The following is a 23,841-nucleotide window of genomic DNA, read 5'->3' on the forward strand; positions in this document are numbered from 1 at the left end:
CATGCCCATGAAAACACTTGCCTCAGTCATTATTATGGGACACCATTGCATGGGTGTGCCCTTTTTAAAACAGTGCACCTATTATTATAAGAATGCAGCTCAGTAAGCACGCAGATGTACTTTGTTATACGCTAGTTATTTGCACCATTTTCTGATCAGCCGAGCCTTCATAGGTCAACATTTCTTATCAACAAGGGCAAGAAGTGACTGTTACTTGCATAATAAAGCGTGGGTCTCTGTGGTATTAGTCACACAGCTAACGAGTGCGAGGGCGAAGTATCTTCACTGTAGTATACGTCTATCATTATCTAAATAAAACAAATTATCGATAAGCTGATGGAAAACAAAGTAGGCTGCAGAGAAAGCTTTTACAACTGGAATGTTGAAGCTCTCAAAAAGCTGTTTAAGACATATTTTTATATATAACAACCACAAATGTTATGTATTCGTTTTACAGTTGGATTAAAATGATAACACATGTACATGTAAATGTGCAGTATGATCCAGAATAGTGTCACTATTTGTCACTGGAGATAACACAGCTTATATAGTACAGAATTAATAGTAAAAGTAGTTAATTTATTTAAATAGTGGGAAATAAAGCAAAAACAGAACAGTCAGTAATTTTAATAGACTGCAGTCTACTTGTTTTATTGTTTCCAGTTGGAAGATGGTGCTGGTATTGAGATTAAAGTGTGTTTCAAACATTCTTCATGCGCTATAAAGGGGTAAAACAGAAGCACTGTAGTGTGTGAGCTGTTGATCTTTTTCTTTTCCTGTGTGCATTTTTGTTTTAGTTTCATGGAACAAGAAGAGTTAGTTATACGAAAAATATGATTTTCAAAATGGCATTAGAGTTATTTCCTGTGTCCAATAGAGATTACATTTAAACTCATTTTATAAGCCAAGGTTGTCAGCAGTAGAAGTTAATTTTTTCAATAATGTCATTTGTGCTAACTCTTTGTGGTAGCACTGGAAGAGAGGAGATGAAGGAAATGGTTATTATACCACCTTAATTATTGTCTCTGTCTCCACAGGGCTATCTGACAGCAGTCGAAGAAATGCGGACAGCATAAAGGGTCTTAAGAGGAAGAAGGTTGTTGCAGAGAATCAGCTAAAGAAAATTCCAAAATCTCCAGTGAAGAAGCCCCTGCAGTCAAAAACATCTGCTGAATCTGCTCTCCGAGGATCTTCGTCCAAGGAAACTCCGCATTCTTGCTCCTCCTCCTCCAACAGTCCTTCCCACAATCTTTCAACATCGCCCAGTGGAGAAAGTGACCAAAAGTATGCTCAACCAGTTGCAGCGTCCCCTGACAAGGGGTCATTTTCTGCTGAGGCTGAAAGGCTGAAGCAGGAAAAATCATCTTCTAGGCCACCATCGCTTGAGCTCACAGCTGGTGAGGAGGACACTCTGATTACTGCTAAAGGAACTCTAAAGCCTAAAGAAAGCAAAAGCCAAGACTCCAGCTTTGACGGAGATCCTTACGCCAACAGCGCTCCACTTGATGTTCTACTTAAGGCCATGGAGCCTGATTTTAGCACACTGGCTGAGAGGAAAGCCTCGATGCAGGTCACAGCCATCGGTAAAGCCAGTGGTGAAATCACAGCAATGCCAGGTGTCAATGTTGGTCTCCAGACCCAACCTTCCCATATGCAGACCTATTATATTGACAAACAGGGCAATGTCATTGGCATTGCAGCGCCAATACAGGGAAATCTACAAACAGGTCCACAGGGTACCGCTCCCCTTGCTACACCGCATTTTATGCCCGTTGCTTCCAATCCAGAAAATCCTAGCTTGCACATAAACTTTAATGCAGGACCATCTACTATAACTCATGCTCCTGTTCCCTCTGGCTCAAGTGCTTTGCCACAAAGCCAACCACCAGTTGTGCACACATGCCAGTCCCTCTCAGCCAGTGTTCCCAGCAGTATTCAGGTCCCAGTTACACCAGGCAGCAACCAAGTTCAGATGACCACTGTTATGACCTTTGGTGCTGAACAGGTTTCCAAAGACCAAAAGCCTAAAAAACCAGGAAAGTACGTTTGTGAATACTGCAACCGGGCATGTGCAAAACCCAGTGTGCTGCTCAAACACATCAGGTCTCACACAGGAGAAAGGCCATATCCCTGTGTTACTTGTGGCTTCTCATTCAAAACCAAGAGCAACTTGTACAAACACAAGAAATCACATGCTCATGCCATAAAACTGGGTCTCATTGCACGCTCCGAATCAGGAGGTGGATCGCTATCTCAAGAGTCTGACAAAACCACAGGAACACATTCAGAGGCAGAGGAGAGTGGAGACAGCGATGAGGAAGGTAGCACTGCCGACTTAGACCCCGACTCGTCACAAAGCAGCGTGGCTGCTTTGTCTGAAAACAGTTTACTGAGTGCAGGTGGAACACAAGCCAACCATGGGGAAGTGGACTTATCCGGTGTTTCTGACTCAGTCAAATCATCCCCAGCTCAGAGAGCTCACGAGCCTAAAGTAACAGCTGCACTCCCAAAAGTTGTTGTGTACCCAGTTAATGTCTCCCCTCTGAGGGCGGATAGTCCGAGAGTTACAGGAGCAGCACCTGAGCAAGCTGCTGCACAACGACAACGAGACTTCCAGACTGCCAGTCTGAGATCAAATATCACAGTCTTGTCATCTCTGAAAGGGGTGGATGGTGCAAATCCCTTACTAGAAACCGTCAGTGAAGATGAAGACCAACACTGCAAGTCTCCACTGTTAAGTGGGCACGCTCAGCTTCAGCGGCAACAAGCAACAGACTTTTCTCAGCAGCAACAGCCTAAGTGTCTACTTAGTCCACGTAGTTTGGGAAGCACTGATTCAGGTTACTTCTCACGTTCTGAAAGTGCTGATCAGGCCATGAGTCCACCCAGTCCATTTGTAAAGATAACTCCACCAGTAGATGTTGATATTGCCAAGAACACTCTTCCTAATGTCCCTCCTGTGGTTGCCTCAGTCATGCATGTAGCACATGAGCAGAGACCAAGGGCGATAGACGGACAAATGCGTCCACGATTAGAAGCCAGTGCACGCTCTTTAGAAGAACGAATTACAAAGTTGATATCTGATAATGAGATAGTAGTTGACAACAAGCAGCTGGACAGTGTAAAGCCAAGGAGGACCTCTCTTTCAAGGAGAGGTAGCATAGACTCCCCGAAGTCATACATATTTAAAGACTCTTTTCAGTTTGATCTTAAACCAATGGGAAGAAGGTCAAGTTCCAGCTCAGACATCCCCAAATCTCCATTCACTCCCACAGATAAATCAAAGCCAGTATTTCTTCTTTCTGTACCCCCCCAATACCCACCGATGGATTGTTTGCCAATAACAAGGAGCAACTCTATGCCTACTACACCAGGACACACTGCTCTTCCCCTTAATGTTGCTGCTGTCCCCCATCCTTTGCGCAGCAGCCAGTCATGTGATGACAAAATTAGTGCACTAAATGACGATGTATTTTCATCAGCTCCATCAACCCCAAATCCTGCAATGCATTCTCGTACCTTGGTCAGACAAATAGCAGTAGAGGACTTTTCCCACAATGAGAGACATGGTCTCCCCTCTGTTCGCTCCATGGATGAGGGCTATATCGGACAAAGCAATTCTGCAGAGCACATGCAAAGAAGCAGGTCTTTTGAACACAGTCAGGAAAGAAACAGAAAACCTCAGCAGACTAAAGGCACGATGTATGAGTGTGAAACGTGTCGTAACCGGTACAGAAAGTTAGAGAACTTTGAAACTCACAAGAAATTCTACTGCTCTGAACTTCATGGTCCAAAAAACAAACCAATGGCTGCCAAAGAAACTGACCAAGATGTTTTTCATGTTAATTTACAGCAGCCCATAGCAGGAGCAACCACAACTGGGCCAGGGGTACTTGATCAACAGACATCATTCAGGAAGAGGAGGAAAATGAAAAGTGTTGGTGATGAGGATGATCAGTCTCCAACTGATACTAGTGCACCTTGCTCTGTTAGTTTTGAGCTACCAGCAGTTCTGGCAAACAGGAATTTTCCTCACCATGCTGTAATAGTAGATATACAACCCAAAATCAACCAGCCAAAGCTACCTCAGATACAGCTTGTAGCAAGAGGCATTAATTCTCCAGATTCCAGACTTTCGCCAATACGAGAGACCCAGATCAGTACCCCTGCTAAAGGAGACTTGCAAAGGCAAGGCAGCGGCACTTCAGTCATCAGACACACCAACTCTCTCAGCAGACCCAATTCCTTTGAGACAGAGTCTATTGACAGGATCTCTCCTGTTGATAGCATGGAGAAGGATCCCCTGAACAAACCCAAATCAGATGTGGCATCTGGTGTCTTAACTGATGGTTACCATGAAACCATATCAAAACCTAAGAGCACAGATTATGGAAAACAAAGAAAGGAGCAGTGCACTGATAGGACAGTGGCACCAGTTGGTGAACACTCTACTCCTATCCATCAGTCTCGCCTTGTTCGTCAAAATAACATTCAAGTTCCTGAGATTTTAGTCACAGTGGAACCGGACAGAGAACATGAAACACAGACTGCTGAACCAGCAGATAAACCTGCAGATCAGTTCAGCTGGCCTCAGAGAAGTGAGAGTTTGTCAAAGCTCCCAGCAGAGAAACTTCCCCCTAAGAAGAAGAGAATTCGTCTGGCTCAAATGGATCATTCATCGGGCGAATCCAGTTTTGAATCGAGCCTCTCACGAAGCCTCAGCAGGGACAGCAGTCTTTCTCGTGGCTCCAGCATCTCAGCCTCTTTTGACAGAGATGAGCCATCTAGATCGGAGAGTCCTTCTCGAGGAGAGTGCGTTGGTAAAATTCCAGAGACTCAGTGTTTGCCAACAGCTTTCAACACCCTTGGTGTGCCTGGAATGATGAGGCGTGCCGCATCTGAACAGATCACATGTACTCAACCCTCTGTGGAGATTTCATGTGACTACCGCAGCAAATCCTTTGACTCTGGCAATGTATCTCCAAGTAGATCTCTGTCACCTGCTGGACAGCCAAAAAGTGGACAACTCTCCCAACTTTCCCAGGTGCCACTAATTGAAAGGAGACGGGGGCCATTAGTTCGGCAGATGTCTTTAAAAATTGGACCTGAAAGTCAGCAACCTGTTAGGAAAGCTGCCGCTCCTTTAGATAAACCTCTCATTGGAAATGTTAGCTCTTTCACTCAGAACAGACCCCAGCAGATTCACATTACTAGCAGGCGCGCAGTGCCTCAGCCCTTTGTCCTGCACACAGAAGAACCACCACTGCAAAAGAATGAGCAAATGGTGCAGAGCATTAATTTGGGTAGCCCAACTCAGCAGCCTCAAGTCCATGGCCTTCCACATCCTTGGCACCAAACATCAAGGGTTCAAATTTGCCAAAAGATACAACAACCACTAAACCAGATCTTGGTTTGTCGAGAGAACATCCAAAACAAACCAGCTGACACAGAAGAAAAAAAACATTTTGTGCCCAAATACCAACTACAGTGTCCAGCTCTGAGAACAGGCCAAACCTTTTCCTTCTCTGGCACACAGGGAGCTCAGATAGCCCTGCCAGTTTTAACAATACCAATTGCCAATCCGATTTTGAGCATTTCAAAATCATCTGATGTAATCCAAAATTTGTATGTAGCTCAACCCAGTCAACAGGCTGCAGACAGTAAAACACAGACGGTTGTTTTGTCGGGTGAACAGCGAAGAGAATCATTTGATCAAACCCAAGGAAGTGCTGTACCACTGCCACAGATCTTGATAACTCACGAGCAGATCCACCCTGCTCACTCTGTGCCCAATAAAAATAGTCTGTCGTCGACTCCCAGTGTGGAAAGTGATTTTCGTGTTGTAACAACTGCAAAGAAAGATAGGACTCAAGCTCAGACAGGAGGCCCTCATAACCGCACTGTAGAACAAACTCCTCTTGGGTCTTTACATTGCACGCAGAAACTGGCATCAGTAACACTATGCCCGCAGCAGGAACCCACTGCATCAAGCAAACGAATGTTGTCACCTGCAAACAGCTTGGACATCTACATGGAAAAGCACCAAAAACGAGCTAAAGATGAGCATGGTGTGGCCTGCCTCACCGATGGACGATCAGTCAATTATCTTAATTCCAAGATGTCGGAGGTGACCCGACAACGGAAGCTGACACTCGTTAGGCAGGTGTGCACAACTGAACCAGTGGACAGTCCCATTGAGACGGAGGCCCCACCTCTGCCCCAGGTTAAGTCAGATGGGGAGAAGGACTCAGAGGCTACTGATGATGTTAAACCTATGTCACCTGATGGTGCTGGGATAGAAAAAGATACAATAACTGTTATTCATGAAGAGACAGGCCCTATCCTGAATACTACACTTGGTAGCCAGGGAACCTCCATGCCAGCCAACAACAATCTGAAGCCTCAAGAAAAAGCTGAGGAACAGAGGTGGACTCCAGCCAAATCCCCAATTAGGCCCTCCAGTTTCCACGGTGGTCAAGTGAAATTGACCACATCTGTGTCTGTGGTTAACACAAAAGACAGCCACCGCCTGTCTTTCCCCAGCCTGAAGACCACCACCACTTTCACATGGTGTTTTTTGATGAAAAGGAAACCTCTCCATGTTCAACAGACCGACCTGAAGACTTCAGCATACGCTACCTGGACAGCCAAACCCAACAACCCTAACCCACTGGGGTTGCCTACCAAGGTGGTCATGTCTTTGTTTGACTCCAAGCAGAGCTCCAAGAAAATACACTACACATCAGCCATAAAAACAAGTGGGAAATCGGACATCTTGTCTTACTCAGGCAAGCTGAAGGATGTCATGCCCAGGGTAAGACTAACTTTCTGCAAAGTCTGAAATATCATAATGTTGTAATGATGACTTGTTTCTTGAGTCACATCCAAAAATATCATCTTTTTCCTGCAGTTGCCAGTAACCCAAAAGTCTGTATCAGTTGAAACCAAAAGTAAAGTGCAGCCAGAGACTCAAGCCAGCAACGATTCAGACAAGGACTTGGTCACTACAACAGAACCGAGGCGAATCAAAATATTTGATGGCGGGTATGAAACGGAACAATCTGATTATATTCAAAATGTTAGCAACATTATGTTAGATTTTGTGCTCATGGTTACATTTCAAACCCACAGGTACAAATCTAACGAGGAGTATGTTTATGTACGTGGCCGTGGGCGAGGTAAATACATCTGTGAGGAATGTGGGATTCGCTGCAAGAAGCCGAGCATGCTGCGCAAACACATCCGTACTCACTCTGATGTCCGGCCGTACCATTGTGTCCACTGCAATTTCTCCTTTAAGACGAAAGGTGAGTGTTAAAGCCATGTGATTATAGTTCGTACAATGCAGCTGTATAAGTCCCTTTTAAATGCAGTACATGCATGTATGATTTTTCATTTGCCTTGTCTTTTGATAATTAGTGCAGCCTCGTATAAACAGGAACAAATGTAGTTCTGTTAATGTCTTTAAAAGTTATAGCTCTTTCTCACGCCTGATTTTGCAATATCAAACTCTGTATCTGTAACACACAGGAACTGAAAGAATTTACTCTTTCCTTTTACAAGCTGTGAAATTAAAAATGTTATTCCACCATTTCTTAAACCAAGACAGTATGATTCACCATTCTTTATCGAACTTGCCTACCCACGCGACACTGCAGAACAGTACTTGGTGTCAGCAACCCACGTTCATTTAAAAATGTCTTTATCAGTTACTCACCCTTTACATAGAGCTTTCCCAAAGACCGCATACTCTTACATAAACTCCTTCTGTGCTATTGTTCAAGCTCTACCCACCCGTAAGACCTCATTGCCTCCCTTTTTGTTATAGGCAATCTGACCAAGCACATGAAATCCAAGGCCCACAGTAAGAAGTGCATGGAGATGGGGGTGCCTGACGGTCTAATTGACGATCAGGATGCTGAGGACTCTGGTACGGTGCTTTGCTCCTCGGGGTTTTCCTTGAGGGAATTGCACAAAAGCCATAACTTCTATAAGATGAACAGTTTGTCTGTAAAATATGAGTTTTGTATTACTACAGTTGCATATATAATATTGACTTAATTCAGATTTACTTATACAGTCAGCTTTGATTTCTAACAGCAGGATTGCCCTTCTTTTAATAGTTTAATGGCATGAAATATAAAACATGGAGTGTCCCTGCTTGTGCTCTGTTGCTATGTCGATCAATGGCTTTGCCACGGTCTAATTAGAAATTCTAAATGCAGCTTCTTCCTCTTAACTCAAAGCGCATGTGGGCGACATGCACAGCGTTTAGAAAGAGGAAATTGCTGCATCTAATTTTAGAAAAAAAGAGAGGGAGAGAGAGGCTGCCTGAAAACATTCTGTGGTCCAAGTCTCTAACAGCTTATTTGTTTTTCCTCCTCTGCCTGTGATGGAGCTCAGGGGCGTATGGTGGTGTAGGGTGTGAAACACTGCAGCAGCAGTACAAAACATCCACGAGTAGCGGGATTTTCAGTGCTGTTTTTTCTCACTTTAAGAAAGAAATCTTGGATGATAATCAAAGTTATTTAGTGAATGAGTTTTTTTTCTAGCTGTGATGACGTGTAAGTACAGCAGATTTCAGAGACAAGAATTCAATTTTTCTTCTCACGTATTTCCTCGGCAGGAGACCGCAGTCAGGTGAGCAGTGCTGACCGCCAAGATTCAGATGGAGATGACTCCGATGGTCCTGATGATGAGGAGAATGATGACAACGAGGAGGAAGAGGAGGACAGCCAGGCAGAGTCGGGACTCTCTACCAATCCTTCTGTGTCTGCAAGCCCGCAGCACATCTCTTCCAAAGAGGCTGACGTCCCTCCTAGCGCACTCCTAGCCCAGATGTCGATCAGCTCCATCTCCCTCCCTCTGTCCCAGCCTCCAGTTCCCGAATCCCACACAACATACTCCGAATCTGTCCCCATGATGAGCCCCGTGTTCCTGAGCAAGCATTCGGGGTCCTGCTGCAGTCAAATGGCTTTCCTTCACTCTCCTCCACCTGTTGCCACCACATCAGAGTCCTACACCTCAGACACAGAGTCGGTGCACATGATGAGCCCAGTGTCACCCTGCAGGCAGATGTCCATCGACTACCCAGACTTTGATGTGCCCCCTAGTCCCCCAGTGCAAGGCAAGGGCTCCAAAATAGGCCAGGTGAGACCCTTATTTTCTCACTGTGTCCCCCCCCCCATCCCTCCCTGTCTGCTTCCCTTCTTTCCTATCCATACCCTTACTTTGACTCCTGCATGCAAGGCACTTCCACAAAACTCCTCTGAATTCTCTGAGCAAAGGTGAATAATCCTATAGGTCTACTGGACTCATCCAGATATCTTCTAAACTTGGGTTTTGCCAAAATAATGTCAAGAAGTGACGATATTTTTTTTCCTTTCACAGGACACCTCTGCGTCTCCTGCTGTGGCAACCAGTGAGTCAAGTATACCAGTGGACCGGGGCACACAGACTTCCTCCTTTGGTTCTCAAGTTCCTTCACACTTCCCCCTACAGGGTGTATCACAAACACCGAGAGCAGAGACCCAGACTCACCTGTTCAGTCACCTGCCCCTGCACTCTCAGCAGCCATCTCGCTCCTCTTACAGTATGGTTCCAGTTGGGGGGATCCAGCTGGTCCCTGCTGGCCTGGCGGCTTATTCTACCTTTGTGCCAATCCAGGCGGGCCCCGTCCAGCTCACCATCCCAGCTTTGAGCGTCATTCATCGAAACACGAGCCCGTTGCCAGCTCCCAACACTCCACCCCAAACGGAGAGCTTGCCAACTCAGCCACTTGTGGTCCAGGAACCAATCAGCAGTGTTGTACCCTGCTTCCCTCTAGGGCAGGTTACTGGCCTGCAGGCTCAAACGATCCAGCCAGTGGGTCTGGAAACACTTAACCTCATGGGACTGACCAATACAGGCCTGGCATCCACACAGCTGCTGCCCCAGCAAGGCCTCACCCTCAATGCTGCCCTCGGAGTGCAGGTTTTAGCTGCCAACCCCACCTCCCAAAGCGGCACTGGGCCGCAGACACACGTCCCAGGCCTGCAAATAGTAAATATTGCCCTGCCTGCCATCATTCCTTCACTCAGCCCTCTGTCCACCCTCAGTCCCCTCCCCGGGTCCTCTGAGAGGCAGGGAAGCCCTGAAGCTTTGGGAACACAGCCACCTCATGGTGAACACAGGCTTGGTTCACCACCCACCCCTTTTAAGGTCAGCTCCTCTCCAGAACTGACCTCAGGCAGCAGGGCTAGCCCCGGAGGTAACAGTGGAGCAGAGCTCACACAGACTGTGGCGAGGGATGAACGAGAAAAATCCCTCCAGCAGAATCCATCACCAGCTCCTGAGAGTCAAGCAAGAAGCCGCAAACAGCCTGCAGCTGAAGGAGCTGGTGATCCTGCACCTCTACGACCGCCACCAGTGACCAGCTGGCAGAAGGTAGTTGAAGACTATAATGAGGCCTCCAGTGACGATGAAGACCGACTGGTCATTGCCACCTGAAACCCTCAAGTGGAAACACTTCTTCTCCTTTTGTAATTCTTGTCACTTTGTAAGACTGAAAACACTTTTCAGGGGTTTGTTTCTCAGCAAATCACCTTTCAAAGCACAGATGCTGACATTCATATTGTACGTGCGATGATGATGATGATGATGATGACCAATCATTTAATTTTTTTTCCAAATTGTCAGCTCCAGACAGTTTTTTTTCTTTTTTTTTTGTACATGTTGTATAGACAATTGTGCCTTTATGGAGTTTCTTGTTTAGGAATCTGTACATAATTCCTTATAAATTCAGTCAATGCTTGTGTTTAATTCAAAAAAATAAAAAAGAACCATAATACTGGATGATATCAATTTTATTCTGGAGGATTCGTCATTCGTAAATTTATGGAATTATAAATGTTGTACTTGTATATGTACATTTCTATGGATTATCGGGCAATGTTTCTGTGTACAGATGTTGTGTTCAACTATTTATTATAATCCATCTAGTGCCCATTATGACCCATAAGTCCATAGGTATGTGCATTATGGTAGCTTTACATTGCTGTATCAATATTCTTAACTGTATCAGTAAAAAAAATTGTTTATAAACCTTTAAACTGTCTTATACTTGATTGATTAAACACTTACTGCATTAAAAAGGAGGCTATTCGTCCCTCTGATCACCTGCAAACCTCACTCATTTCCAACAGTAAACATCAGTTTACAGGCTGTGCTTTTATATACTGGAAATTGATGGAAATGAGCCAGAAAAACACACTCCTGTCATTAAATGTAGACTTTAGTTTGCTTCTTTAATAAAAGCTACTTTCATCACAGCAGGTAGCTCCACATGTTTGATTTGGCAGATTTATTTATTTATTTAACACCTGATCCCACCCCAGAGGAATTTGGAGCCTTCACGTGTTAGGCAAATGTGTAAACCACTACACTATGGATGTATAGTTAATGAAGCCACATCAGAAATGCTCCAGTTAGTGAAAAATGGATCTTAACGTACACTTTACACTTCATGTTACCCTCATCTTACGGGTGACTCAGTTACATGAATTATTATTGGTCTTCTCAGACTTGTAGCCATTACTAGAGCAAGATTGTCATTAGACAATTTTTGTGTCAGACTTGTGAATCGGTTACAGGTGACAGGTGGAGTGTTTCAGTCTAACAATAAATAAATCAATTACATTTCCTGGAAATACTTTAAAGCTTATGTTTTAAAACAGAACTGGATTTGCAATGATAAGCTTGGTTTTTAGGGTTTTTTGACTTTATTTTAAAACTCGGAAAGTTTTGCAGACCAAACAGGAAAAGATCTGAAAGATGAATTAATGAGCGGCAAACTGTTTGTTACAACTGCAAATAAAATAACCCACTTGCCCAAAGGGATTTCATTACGAAATGAACACATTAAATGCGTGTCATTAATATCTGGTGCCCCAAAGCAATTACATCAAACTGCCATGTGAAGCACACATATTAATCTTAATAGTTTAAACCATGAAAATATGCTCTGCAGAGCCAAAAATGGAGCTTCTTAAATTACAAGTAGGTGGTTATGTTTGTTTTCAGTGTTCAGACTTTAGTTTCTTACCTCTCAGAAAGATGATGTTGCACACGTTTGCTTCAGCACTGTTCTGTGTTCTAACCTTTGCATAGACCTGAGCAGAATGAAAATCAGCATGCTCACTGGGCTGTGTTAAATGATGAAAAAATACTGCAACAATCTTGAACCATAGTTCAATCTTTTTTTTCTTTCTTTTTTTTTTTTTTAAATGTATCACTTACTACCACTCTTTAATGATAAACATTCCCTAAATATTGCAATTTGTTGATTTTAACGAGTAGAATTCGATCTAAACTTCGAATTGATTTATTTTATACAAATAAAAAAGTGACAATATGGAGAGCTCAAACATGGCAATCTGGCCTCAGTGAGGAAAACTTCCCTGTCGTCTTAAGAGGTTTTCAGTGATAACCTTGTTCTTCACCATTCAGAAAGGTGACTCATCCATCCACACTGAAGACTAATCCTCCCACCCCTCCTCCCTCAGGGCTGGCTGCTGTGGGTGAAGCTATAGCAAAGCAAACAGAGACCCCTAGAGGTCAAGATCTGCAACACTGATGAAGCGAAGAGCCAAAACAGAAGAAAACCTGGGCTGTTTCTAAAGGCTTAAGCACACCATGCATGATTTAAACTTGAGTGCCAAAATTTTTAATCCAAACCTTACAAATCTGCTCGTGGTGCAGCTCCCCTGCTTTGTTTCTTTCCTGGACAAACTTGTTTTCCCAGCCAGTGGAAACTCTCGAGGCCAGTTTCTGAGTAGGGGCATCAGAGCACGACAGGATACTTTACCTAAGACTTTTCCACTATGGGCATGCACACACATGCAAACAAGACCAATTTTCCACTGCTGCCCACAGCAAAGTGTGTCTGAAAATGAAGTACCCCTCGGTTTCCACGGTTTATTACAACTGGTGATGGAGGGAAACCATCAGATTAAGTAGTCTGCTCCAACTTGTGATCGCAAGGGGTGACGCAAGACAACAGACAATCACAAAATACCCTACACGCTACAAACATGTCATATGTGGAATTCGACTACAATTAATCTGTAAATAGGACACTCCATTTGGGCCATACTTATCAGCTGAGATGTTTAATCTCCGGCAAAAATCATGACCAAAGGGACCCCAGAAAAAGCTGTTTGCTTCGGTTATGTAATGTATTGTTTCAGGCAAACAATGCTGTGAAGAACAGAGAGAATGACTCACATTAAACTCACTTCTTTTTTCCAGCTCATGAACAAGCAGACCAACATTTTGATCTGCAGCCGTGCAGATTATACAGAGAGTGGACGACACGAGTCCCAATACGAACACATGCTGGCTTCTTAAGAAAATGCTGGAATATCTTATTAGAAGCTGTGATTAAGTGGATGCAGCGGACAATACTTTGTACTGTTTCACAGTCTTAGATATTGATATGTGTATTAAAGTAGGAAATGAAGGAAGAAACAAATTGCATTGTGCTGTAGAGGTCTAATCGGGTTCATACTCCATTTAAGCTTGCTTTGAGTTTATTTTCCCGTCATGAAACAATACGTGAGAAAGTTTTTCCACTAAAAATGATCATGCTGCTCTCTGTTTTTCACAGGTTTAGTCAGTGAGTGGGTGTATTCATGGTTAGAGTTTTACAATGAGTGTATATATTCACTCATTGTAAGGTCATTTTAAAAAAGGTACACTTACATTTTTAGACTAATTTTTACACTAATAAAAATAAAGTCAAATTTTTTGGGTCTTTTCTTGCGCTTTGATTTTGGGTTTTTTCCCCCCAATGTGTAGATCACAGGTCAGATTTAAGACACTACAATTCTAAAGAAAAGTTGAGATCATTATCTAAGTTAAGGGGAGGTGCAGTAAAAAGAGTGCTGGAGACTAAACCAACTGCTTTAAAGCCTTTGTGCCAGTATGGATGGCACTGCTTTTTTCAAATTGTGTCTTTAAGCTGTTATGCTGCTGTAGTTTGAAAGAATTATTTCACTTGACTGCAGACACAATACGGTGCATTCGTTATCAATAGAATGTAAAATTATTATGCCTGTTATACTTTTACTTGACAGCGTTTTTGCCAGCTGTTATTTTTAAAGCTCCAAAACCATATAGTTTCTCTCCATCACCTGAATCTCTGATCCTGCTGAAGGCACATACCTTACATACCTACACGTACCTTTCATGATGGTTTCTAATTAGTCTCTACCTCCCTTTGGGTCATGGGTACTCTGCAGGTACCTGTTGTCTGCTTCACACAAGAAAATGAACCACTCCTTTTCCCCTTCACAAAGTTTGCCTCCTAGTCACCATCAGTTGCGACCGTTGTTGCCTACAAATAAGATAAAGCTAAAGAAAATTAATTCATCCTCTCATTAAAAAAGGGCATAAGGCACTTTTAAATTCCACTCATCACTTTTTGTGCAGATAATGCACAAAATGGTATATTTAGTACTAAATACCAAGTCACGTGTATGGGAACCAAGGCCTTACTTATTGTTGTTTATCAAAACTTCCATTATGTATTTAATTGTTGAGAATATTAAGCCTGGCTGTTAACATGTTTTTATTATAATCCTGGGGACATTTTTTAATTTTTCAGAAAAGGCTAAGGCATCTTTATTGAGGTTTATTTTTTTTATGCAGGAAAAACTGAGTAATTTTCAGAAAGAACTCATGCTGATACACTTTAAGTGAAGCATCAACATTTTTTGTAGTTCTGTGTGCTTCAGCTATATTTCTGCTAAATAGCCCCAAGTCCCCTCTGACGCTGATGTATTAAACGTCTACAGTGAATTTGAATTTGCAAAAGCAGAAATGCTGTCACTAGACTGCCACCTGCTGTCTAATCAGAGCACCACTAGATGAGTACGGCTCAGGTCGCATTTACTCGTCTGGAGTCTCCCCCCACACTCCCCACACCCCCAAACTTGGAACCAAAGCATCTCAAACTCCTCAACTTGGCCTGCACGGCCCCTTATCAGGGACCGACTGCTAACAAACATTATTGTCTGGGTACAAGCCAAAGGACAAAACTGTACAGCGCTGCAGGGGGAGGAGGGGAGGTGGGAAGCACTTGTACTATAAAGTCAAAGGGCTGCACATGTGGGCCCACACTGACAACAGAGACTGTAGACCGACTCTTCTGCGCTCCTGCGCGAATCTCCGAGGACTCTCGCTGAAACGCTCTGAGGGATACACGCTCGTTTTCTCACCTCTGAGGGATTATTCATTTTCTTCAGCACTACTTTACTGCAAACTATGGATATATACGTTTGGATTTCCGTGTTATCAGTGATGTACTCCTGGATTTCCTCCACAGGTAACTTTTGCGAGATTTTTTCCAACCACTTATAAACTTAATTTTACGTAAATGTATATAAACACCGAGCAAACCACTCACCATGCTGAGTGAAAGCAAATCAAATCAAAAACATCCCCAGCCTGCAGTTATGCAGATTAGTCTCAACTTCTCTTTAGTTTAATAGCTTGTAGATTGTGTTTTGATAACGACGCTGTAATTACAGTCCTGTCGGCCCCCGCCGGAGACGCGCTCACTGCCTCCACCGTCAAAGAGGGGCGCCATGTGCGGACCAAACGCTGTTCCTGCGCATCGTTCCAGGACAAGGAGTGCGTCTATTTCTGCCACCTGGACATCATATGGGTCAACACACCTGAGTAAGTATTTTTAAGTGTGGTTAGTGGTCTCCAGCAGCGTGTAAACATGTGTAAAGAGAAAGTAAATCGCTTAGATTGATGTTTGACGAAGTTTTGCGATAAATTATGCGTTTTTACTCTCTTTAAGCAATCTCCGATTATTTGTATTTTTGCACGTGAAAGCGAAACAACAAAATTGAATCGCATTCAACAGTCTTCTGATATGTTTTTAAGCATGTTTAGTTTTCAGTTTTTGACTCTTTTAGTTTTATGATTCTAACTGTGTCTCTGTCGCATCCAGGCGCGTGGTCTCGTACGGACTCGGCAACGCTCCGCGGACGCGGCGCGCGCTCGCGGACTCCAGCGCACCCAGGAGCGTACCTCGCTGCCAGTGTGTCCGGGAAAACGACAACACCTGCCTGAACTTCTGCCGGCCTGAAAACCGCCTCAGGTGCGCTTCACACAGCCAAAGCATATTTACTGACAGTAACACCAAAAGACGCTCCCAGTCTGTCGTTCTGCATTGTCTCCATCACATGTGGCGACAGGTTTTGTGTAGAAAATGAATAACTGAAATGTGATCTTGTTCTCATCGCGTGTTTCTGCTCCCGCTCTCAGGTATGAGACAACGGCCGACGTGGTGATTCGCTCCCCCGGGGGCGACGACGGTGCTGGGGCGCAGCGCAAACACAAGCTGGCAGCAGACACGGACAGGATTAAGAGGTAAAACAACACGCTTGCACTAAAGAGGGATAAACACCGCAGTATTTGCAAAATAAAGTGGCAATTACAACCAGGCACATTAAAAGGATTTTTTTTAAAATAGGGAGGGACTGGAAGGACAAAGAACAAGAAGAAAGAAATCAAAATATTTGATTTGAAATCTATAGAGGGCATTGTTCTCATGCTCCCATGTGGCCCTGTGCAATAACACAGGACAAAGTGGCACAGTGGAAACAAGCATTTGATCTCTTTACTTAAGAAAAAGTCACAATCTTACTTAACATTCTCAAGGTTTTAGCATCAAAATATACTCAAAGTAAAGTACTTCCTACACAGAATCATATATATGATACTGTGGGTAATAATTCTTGTTTGTTACTTTCATCCTGCAGCTGGTGATGATTTTAAATAATTTAAATACTTCTGGGTATATTAATTTATAATAACAGCAACATTTCTTAGTTGATTCATATTTAAAAATCACCATTAGTTAAATTAAAGCTTTGAAAAAAATGACTAAATAGAGTAAATAGTACTATATTTGTATTAAAATGTAGTGGAGTAGAAGTAAAAAGCTGTAGATACATAATTAAAAGTGCTTTAACACTCTTGTCCAATTCTAGTCCAATAGCACTTTTGATGCTGGTGGGGCAGCAGGGGGCCGTGCACCACCCCATGGCCACCCTCTATACTCGCCCCTGTACAACCTCACAGCAACACGAGGCCCCTTTGTAGCGTGAAATATGTCAGCTCTTGTGAGCGTAACACCCGTGAGCCTGCAGGATAAAAACAGCCAGCACATGTTCAGAAGCAGAAATTTAGAGATTAACCCCCAAGCGAGGAATTCCTTGAAACTTATGATGACTGAGCTGCGTTATAAATTCCATAAAACTCCTAGGATCGTGTGGAATTCACCTCGAGTAAGCTCTGCCACTTTACGTCGCTTAACTGTGGGAGCCGTGTGGGTAAAGGAGCCGCGTTCATGTGCTGTCATGTCTCAAAGTTTGCGGCGCCACATGTCTGTACTTTCTCACTTATTAATAACTGGAATCATAAAACTCCAAACATCCATCTTCTCGAACCACTCAGGAGTAACAACTTTGTTTTGAATGTGTTTGACTGACTGCTCCAATTCACACACCTGCTTTTTTCATAATCTGCAAAGTCACCGGTTTGCATGTCTAATGGCTTTATGCCTTTATCTACAGGTTGAAGAACAACAGTGATAAACGGGCACCGCCTCCAGCGCTCAGGGCTGCGCTGAAAACCCGCCTGTTCCTGGAGAAGTGGAGGGTGAGACAGCACCACAGGGCGAGAGCATGGGAGGGCGAGAGCGTGGCCTCCTAAAGAAGACTGCTTTCCTCTGCACTGTCATACAGAGGCAGGAAGGGGCTTTAAACCTTCTCTAAAGCCAGCGGGGACTTCTGTGCAGCAGCGCCCCTCAGGAAGGAAGCGGGTAGCCCGCATAAGGCCGGCTATAACCGACTCCATGTCGGTTTCACGAGTGCAGCAGAGCAGAGAGCACAGACAGCTCGACCGGGCTGCACTTCTTCAGACGCCAGAATGACGTTAGAGACATTACAAGGAGTTCGGGTGAAAGGAGACAAGCTGAAAAAGAGAACTTGGCCACAATCTGCAAAAATCAAGGACACTCATTGATCTTTTCAGATGTCACGGTCAGAGACTCACGGTTATTGACTTTACAAACAAACAAACAAACAAAGCAAAAAAAAAACAGACACCAAATAACATTTCATGAACCTGATATTACAGAGAGGAATGTACTCAAATCTTTCTAACAGAATAAAAAAAAAATCTCTGCTGTATATTCTGAAAATGCCATAGTTTCTTTTTCCTAGCACACAACTGCAATAACAGATCATCTGTCAGTAAAAGGGATTATGTGCCTTGTATCATGGCTTTGCTCGAGACATGTTTTCACTGACTGAAACTGTATTTACCTAACAGGGTGTCTCCTGTGTGTCAGCTGCTGGGAGCCTTTTTTTTGTATTCCAGATGTTATCACTGATTTCTTGCCATTCACTCATCATAATTTATGTTTTCAGTAACTTTGTTGCTTACATGTGCTGCTCTCTATTTATTTATCATTTTTACACATTGTAATTAGATGGCCATATTGGTCGATCCTTTGTTTGTTTGGTTTGTCATTTCTGCGAAATGATTGGTCGCCAACGTGCCGAATTCTGGGCAAACTTTAATAAATTTGATACGTTTATTTAAAAGCGACGGATCGGCTCCTTCATTTTTTGTCACGTCAAAGGTTCATTTTCCGCTGAAGAAAGAATGAATGTGGGATTAAAGTTTCTGAACTGGGACGAAAGCTGCATGTGTTCAGTATGCAGGGTTTTAAGTTGGTAAATAAAAAAAGGGAAAGTCAGAAAGCAAAGTGTGAGCAACAAGATAAAGACAGACAAACTGAGAGGTAAGAAAGTGCAGGCAAAGAGCAGTCAAACGCAGCTAAACATGGCCTTTCATCTCGGCAACAAACCTGTGTGTACAGTGCAATTTCTAAACGAGCTGAAAGTGGACGTCGGGTTTCTTCCAGCAGCTCGCACATCCAGCACGCGGTTTATGTTCAACCCTGTAAGATGTGTCTTTTATGTATCCACCTCAAAGTTTCCACATTTTACCACCAAGTGACTCAGCAAAGTACAGCGCGTGTCACTCTTATGTAGTTCTCATTCCAACCTGCCACGACCTCCCGGCTCACCTTTAATGATCATTACACATACAGGTCATTACGTACGCTTGCTGTCTCCTCGTCGACCTTTACCACTCCTCCTCCTCCAGGGGCAGCTGTTCTCCTCTCAGGAGCTTCCGTGCATATCTTTTAATTTAATCTTGGCTCGCGAGTCAACTTCGTTTTATTTCAGTAAATCATTCATCCAGCTATTATCACTGCTGCAAAAAGAAACCCTAGAGCCATGGAAATGTCAGCTTTGAAGGAATTAAGAGAAATTAGTGTATGAACTTCTGGGCTAGTACTGATACTGACATGAGACTGATATTTGACATTTTAAAGTTTCAGAGTTCTTCAGCTCTTCGTTACAGTATTTTTAAACATTTAGCATGACCAAAATTGACTTGACACAAATAATAAGTATCGGCCACTGAGAGTGGGGATGCAGATATTCAGCAATGTGCTGGTGCATCGTTTAAAATTAAAATCGGTCTCAAATGCTTAGAAGACAGATGTGGACTGTGGACTGTAACCTTCATCATCAGCTGGGATTCTCCCACAGACAAGCAGGTTGGAAGAGCACAAGCCAACTGCAGCTGCATGGTTCAACTAAGTGTTTAAATAGAGGTCATAAAGAAAGCTGACTGAAAACCAAAGTGTTGAAAATATGTTACTCTAGGATCCATCCATTTTCTTAAGTGCTTATCCAATTTAGCATTGGATGGGCACTGGGCTCTCTCCCAGCTGTCATAGGGTAAAAAGAAGGGTACACCCCTGCGCAGGTTGCTAGTCTATAGCAGGGCTAACACAGGAATGAACCCAACATCCATGTCTTCAGACTGTGGCAGGAAAAATTCAACTGAAAAAGACCTGTTACCACAGATTTTTAAGCCCAGCTCCTGTATAATTTGGAATACTTTAGCTGTTTATCCCCATTTCCTTTCATCAAAAATGGGTTCATGACAGCCACCTTTACCCCTCAGTGAACATCTGAAGGGCCGGACACATCGCTCAGGTCCTCTGCCTGGTCTTTTCGCGATTTGCATGATTTGATCTTTATTTGATGTAAATAGTTTTTTTTAGGTCTGTCCTGTTTTCGATCTCTACTAATCCAGTTTCCTCAAATTTTTTAAAGACACACTACACACCATGCAGATATATGCATATAAGTGTTTGAAATCACGTTTTTGGTACAAAACAACAGGTTGCTAGTAAACAAAGCACTTAAAGATACAGTTTAAAATTGGTTCTTTCTTTGTTGTCTGTTACGTTTAGACACAACGCTGCTTCACCCCTTGACTTAGGTCTGCAGACTCCTTGGAAGGAAAGTATAAAGAAATGATGGCGAGCTCAAGACTTTTGAACAGCATTGTATAAAGTCATTCGGGCTAAAAACATCCAGGAAAATTAATGCTAATTGACAAAAAGCAACATTTCAGCCCATCTTTACTCACTTTCACGACATGTCAAAGTGACATGATGATAAAATGTAGCTTCATTAACATCCTAAACTTATAGTTTAAAAAAACGTACCTGATTTTTTTCCACATTTTGTCGATTACCTCTGGAATGACCCTGTAACCTGACGCCACATATGCATATGCATGCATTAAACTCAGTAACGAAGCAAAGTGGTGTAACGAAGCAAAACTTTGCTTCGTTACACCATAAGCTTCACAGTAATACTGGACAGGACTCACAAAAACAGCTAAAGCTACAGTTATATCATACATTAAAGATCTCCAAGCACTTATTCTTGCAAAGCAGAGATTAAAACGGCGTGAATCTGCTGGATTAATCTGTCAGACACGTCCCTGCTCTTTAATGAACGTGATACAAGTTGTTCTTGGTTCGGCTCAAACACTGGCATGCCCAGATTGTTCCGCCATCACTCATCGGAGAGCTGCTTGAACTAGCAGCTAAAAAACAATCCAATGCAAATTGGGTGAAAAGTCTTATCTATCCAGCCCATTTAGCAAACAAATCCGCGGTGGTTTCTGTGCCTCGGGCGTGCTGTAAGAAACACTGCTGTGTCCTCCCGCGCTCTGAGTCCAATCATAACAATGCTGAAGTCACATTTTCCACACAGACCTACTGTTTGTTTGCAAAACAATTTGGAGGCATGTCTGCTGCAGGAGACAGTCAGGACCAAAGATTCAGACAATAATGAGAAAGTTTAGATGACACGCAAAAAAGCTGGACTTAATCCCAGGTGCAGTGGTCAGCGCAGCCAAACAAAAATCCTGTTAATGGAAGCAGAAGCATGGATATGTCTCTGTGAAATGGGAGTCTAGAATTTATTCACTCATTTACAAACATAGCGGTAAAATTTGGGTATTTTCTTGGATACTTTCTTTCTGAAAGGGAGATCTGAGACGATAGATACACCAAAAGACCCAAATTGTTATGACAATTGCTGCCAATTTTCCCTACAATATTTTTTTTTTTATTGTAACGTATTCGGTAGAGCTGCTCTGAGGGGCCCAGTGGTGTATGTTCATTCACTCTGTACTAATGTGCAGACAAAATAGGCTTACATCTCTGACGCTACAGGCCCTGGTTAGCAGGAAGCAACAATATATGCAAAAAAACAACAAATGAAAGAGCACAGCAGCACAGCTTAGGTTTAAAAAGCTCAATTTGAACAAACCACAAGACTTCTGGAACAATGTTTTAGACAGACGAGACAAAAGCCAAGATCTTTGGCCATAATGCAGTGCAGCATCACAGTTGGAGAAAACCAAACACAGCAAATCAGCAAGCACAACATAAATTAAGCACGGTGGTGGAGGTGTGATGATTTGGGCTCATTTTGCAGCCACGAAGAACTCGTCTGTATACCAAAGCACTCTCAAGTCCCAGCAACAAATCTACAACAAAATGTTTGAAAAAGAAGGTGTTGCAATCGCCCTGCCAAAGTCCAGACATCGCCTCGACTGAAATACTGTGGGAGGACCTGACGAGAGCTGTGGATATGTGATTACCTGAAACAAAGATAACAATGTAAAGAAGACTGGGCCAAAATTCCTCCACAATAATGTGACAAACTGATAAAGTCATAAAGAAAACAATTTGTTCAAGTCATTGCTGCTAAAAGTGGTTCCACTAGCTACTGAATCCTGGGGTGTACTTAGTTTTTCACACACCGCATTCTTGCTTAGCTTTGGGTAAATAAATACTGACACACTGTCATATTTCCTGTATTGTTGTTCATCTGAGGCAGTATTTACCTAATCTTAAGACCTGCTAAGGACTAGATCATTTTTACCTACCTTTGAGCTAAAAATTAATTTTGAAAGACAGACGTGGCCAAACCAGCAGCTGTACAAACTCTCAGCATATTAAAAATGGAACAAATACAATGAAACTCAGCATATATGCAGACAGCTACAACAAAAAACACACGCTGTAACAACCGCAGGCCTCTTTTACCACAGTCTTTAAATTCAACAATAAGCGTGTTTAACTTTAGATTAAGTTAAGATCTCATGCGGTGAGGTGAGCAATATCTGAATGCTTCTTCCACAGGTGAAAATGAACAATAACAGCAATCCATTAAGGCATTCTTCTACATGCTCAGTCAGGTTAACGAATGTAATCCATGACATAAAGGTGATGCACAACATCAGTGTTGGGTGGTGGCAGAAGGATTTGGATTTTGTAGTTGTGTAAAAGTGGCTACATCATAGCTCAGAAGGAAATTAACTGGAATTAAAATGTATTTAATCGTCTTTAAGTATTGGTATGTATGTGGCCGTCGTTAAAACATAAACTTAAATTCTTATTACATTAATGCTGCGGTTGGTAAAAATGGAGTAAGGTAAAGTAGTAAAGTAGTAAGCTCACCGTATGTTTTGATGGTAAGATAACGCTATGGAAAAATCAAGTGCTAAAGTATTGACAATATAAATATTAACAGACTTCTGCTGAAAAAAATGTTATATCACTTTGGCTCTTTTACAACAGTGACTGTACAGTTTGTTGTCAGATTACTTTTATCAGCGTGATTGTTGCATGTTTACTTTTATGACTCTGTTCTTATCTCCTCAGCCTTTAAATGCCCTCGATTTTACACCATGAGTCAGGTGTAGCTTTATTAAGTTTTCAGGTCTGCAGGATAATTGCTAAAAGGAGATGCCTCACTGTACCTGCACACTGATCAGGTTAACAGCATGCCAACGGACAGGGGGGTCTGAACACAATGGCACTGAGTCTGTGCTACGCAGCTCTGTGCAGAGAACTCCCCTGAGACATTAGCTTTTGGCATAACTCATTAGTCTATTCAATAGAGCGAGCACAACATAATAGCCCATTACACGTGAAGGAATCTCCTCGACTCGACAGGAATTCTCGAGCGCGGGAGCCGAACAATAGGAACCTGTGCGAGGAACGTCTGGGCAGGGCATGGTGGCCTCTGCTTCTGACGTGTGCCCAACGCTTGGCTCTCCCTCCACACGCCCTGTTTTTCCAACCAACACTCCCAGGTGTGCGAAAGCATCACGAAACTCGGCTGCGGCCCCACCAGAGCGGATTAATTACCCTGGCTGCATGAGCCAAACTCAGTGTTTGGCTGAGAAGGTTATCAGGAGTGGGCTGCTGGATGATGGAGCAAATGAAACCAGTGTGGGAGGTTGAGGCTGAGGATTCAGGGTTGGGTTTGTAGTGGAAGATGTTGGCCTGTGAGGGTGAGACTGGAAACTGGCACGCTGAAGTGAGTC

General features: G+C 43.1%; 2 protein-coding genes across 5 annotated transcripts in view; both read left to right on the top strand.

Annotated features, from left to right (window-relative positions):
• The window catches only part of hivep1 (HIVEP zinc finger 1), a 69,572-nt gene extending 58,453 nt beyond the window's left edge, over positions 1-11,119 (top strand). For all 4 annotated transcript variants that reach the window (XM_080863640.1, XM_080863641.1, XM_080863642.1 and 1 more), the window contains 6 exons: positions 1,038-6,814; positions 6,911-7,044; positions 7,132-7,307; positions 7,829-7,930; positions 8,627-9,150; positions 9,391-11,119. In XM_080863640.1, the coding sequence (XP_080719766.1) occupies positions 1,038-6,814; positions 6,911-7,044; positions 7,132-7,307; positions 7,829-7,930; positions 8,627-9,150; positions 9,391-10,488 (7,811 nt within the window). In that variant the 3' untranslated portion in view covers positions 10,489-11,119. The remainder of the gene's footprint in view (positions 1-1,037; positions 6,815-6,910; positions 7,045-7,131; positions 7,308-7,828; positions 7,931-8,626; positions 9,151-9,390) is intronic.
• Positions 11,120-15,020: 3,901 nt separating this feature from the next.
• On the top strand, positions 15,021-18,669 carry edn1 (endothelin 1). Its single transcript, XM_080863508.1, has 5 exons — positions 15,021-15,364; positions 15,570-15,720; positions 16,001-16,150; positions 16,318-16,422; positions 17,631-18,669. Exons 1-5 carry the CDS (start codon positions 15,304-15,306, stop codon positions 17,767-17,769), a joined length of 606 nt encoding a protein of 201 aa, XP_080719634.1. The 5' UTR covers positions 15,021-15,303; the 3' UTR covers positions 17,770-18,669.
• The last annotated feature ends 5,172 nt before the right edge of the window (positions 18,670-23,841 follow it).

The sequence above is a fragment of the Rhamphochromis sp. 'chilingali' genome (assembly GCF_963969265.1).
Source record: "Rhamphochromis sp. 'chilingali' genome assembly, chromosome: 17".
NCBI classification, from domain to species: Eukaryota; Metazoa; Chordata; class Actinopteri; order Cichliformes; family Cichlidae; genus Rhamphochromis; species Rhamphochromis sp. 'chilingali'.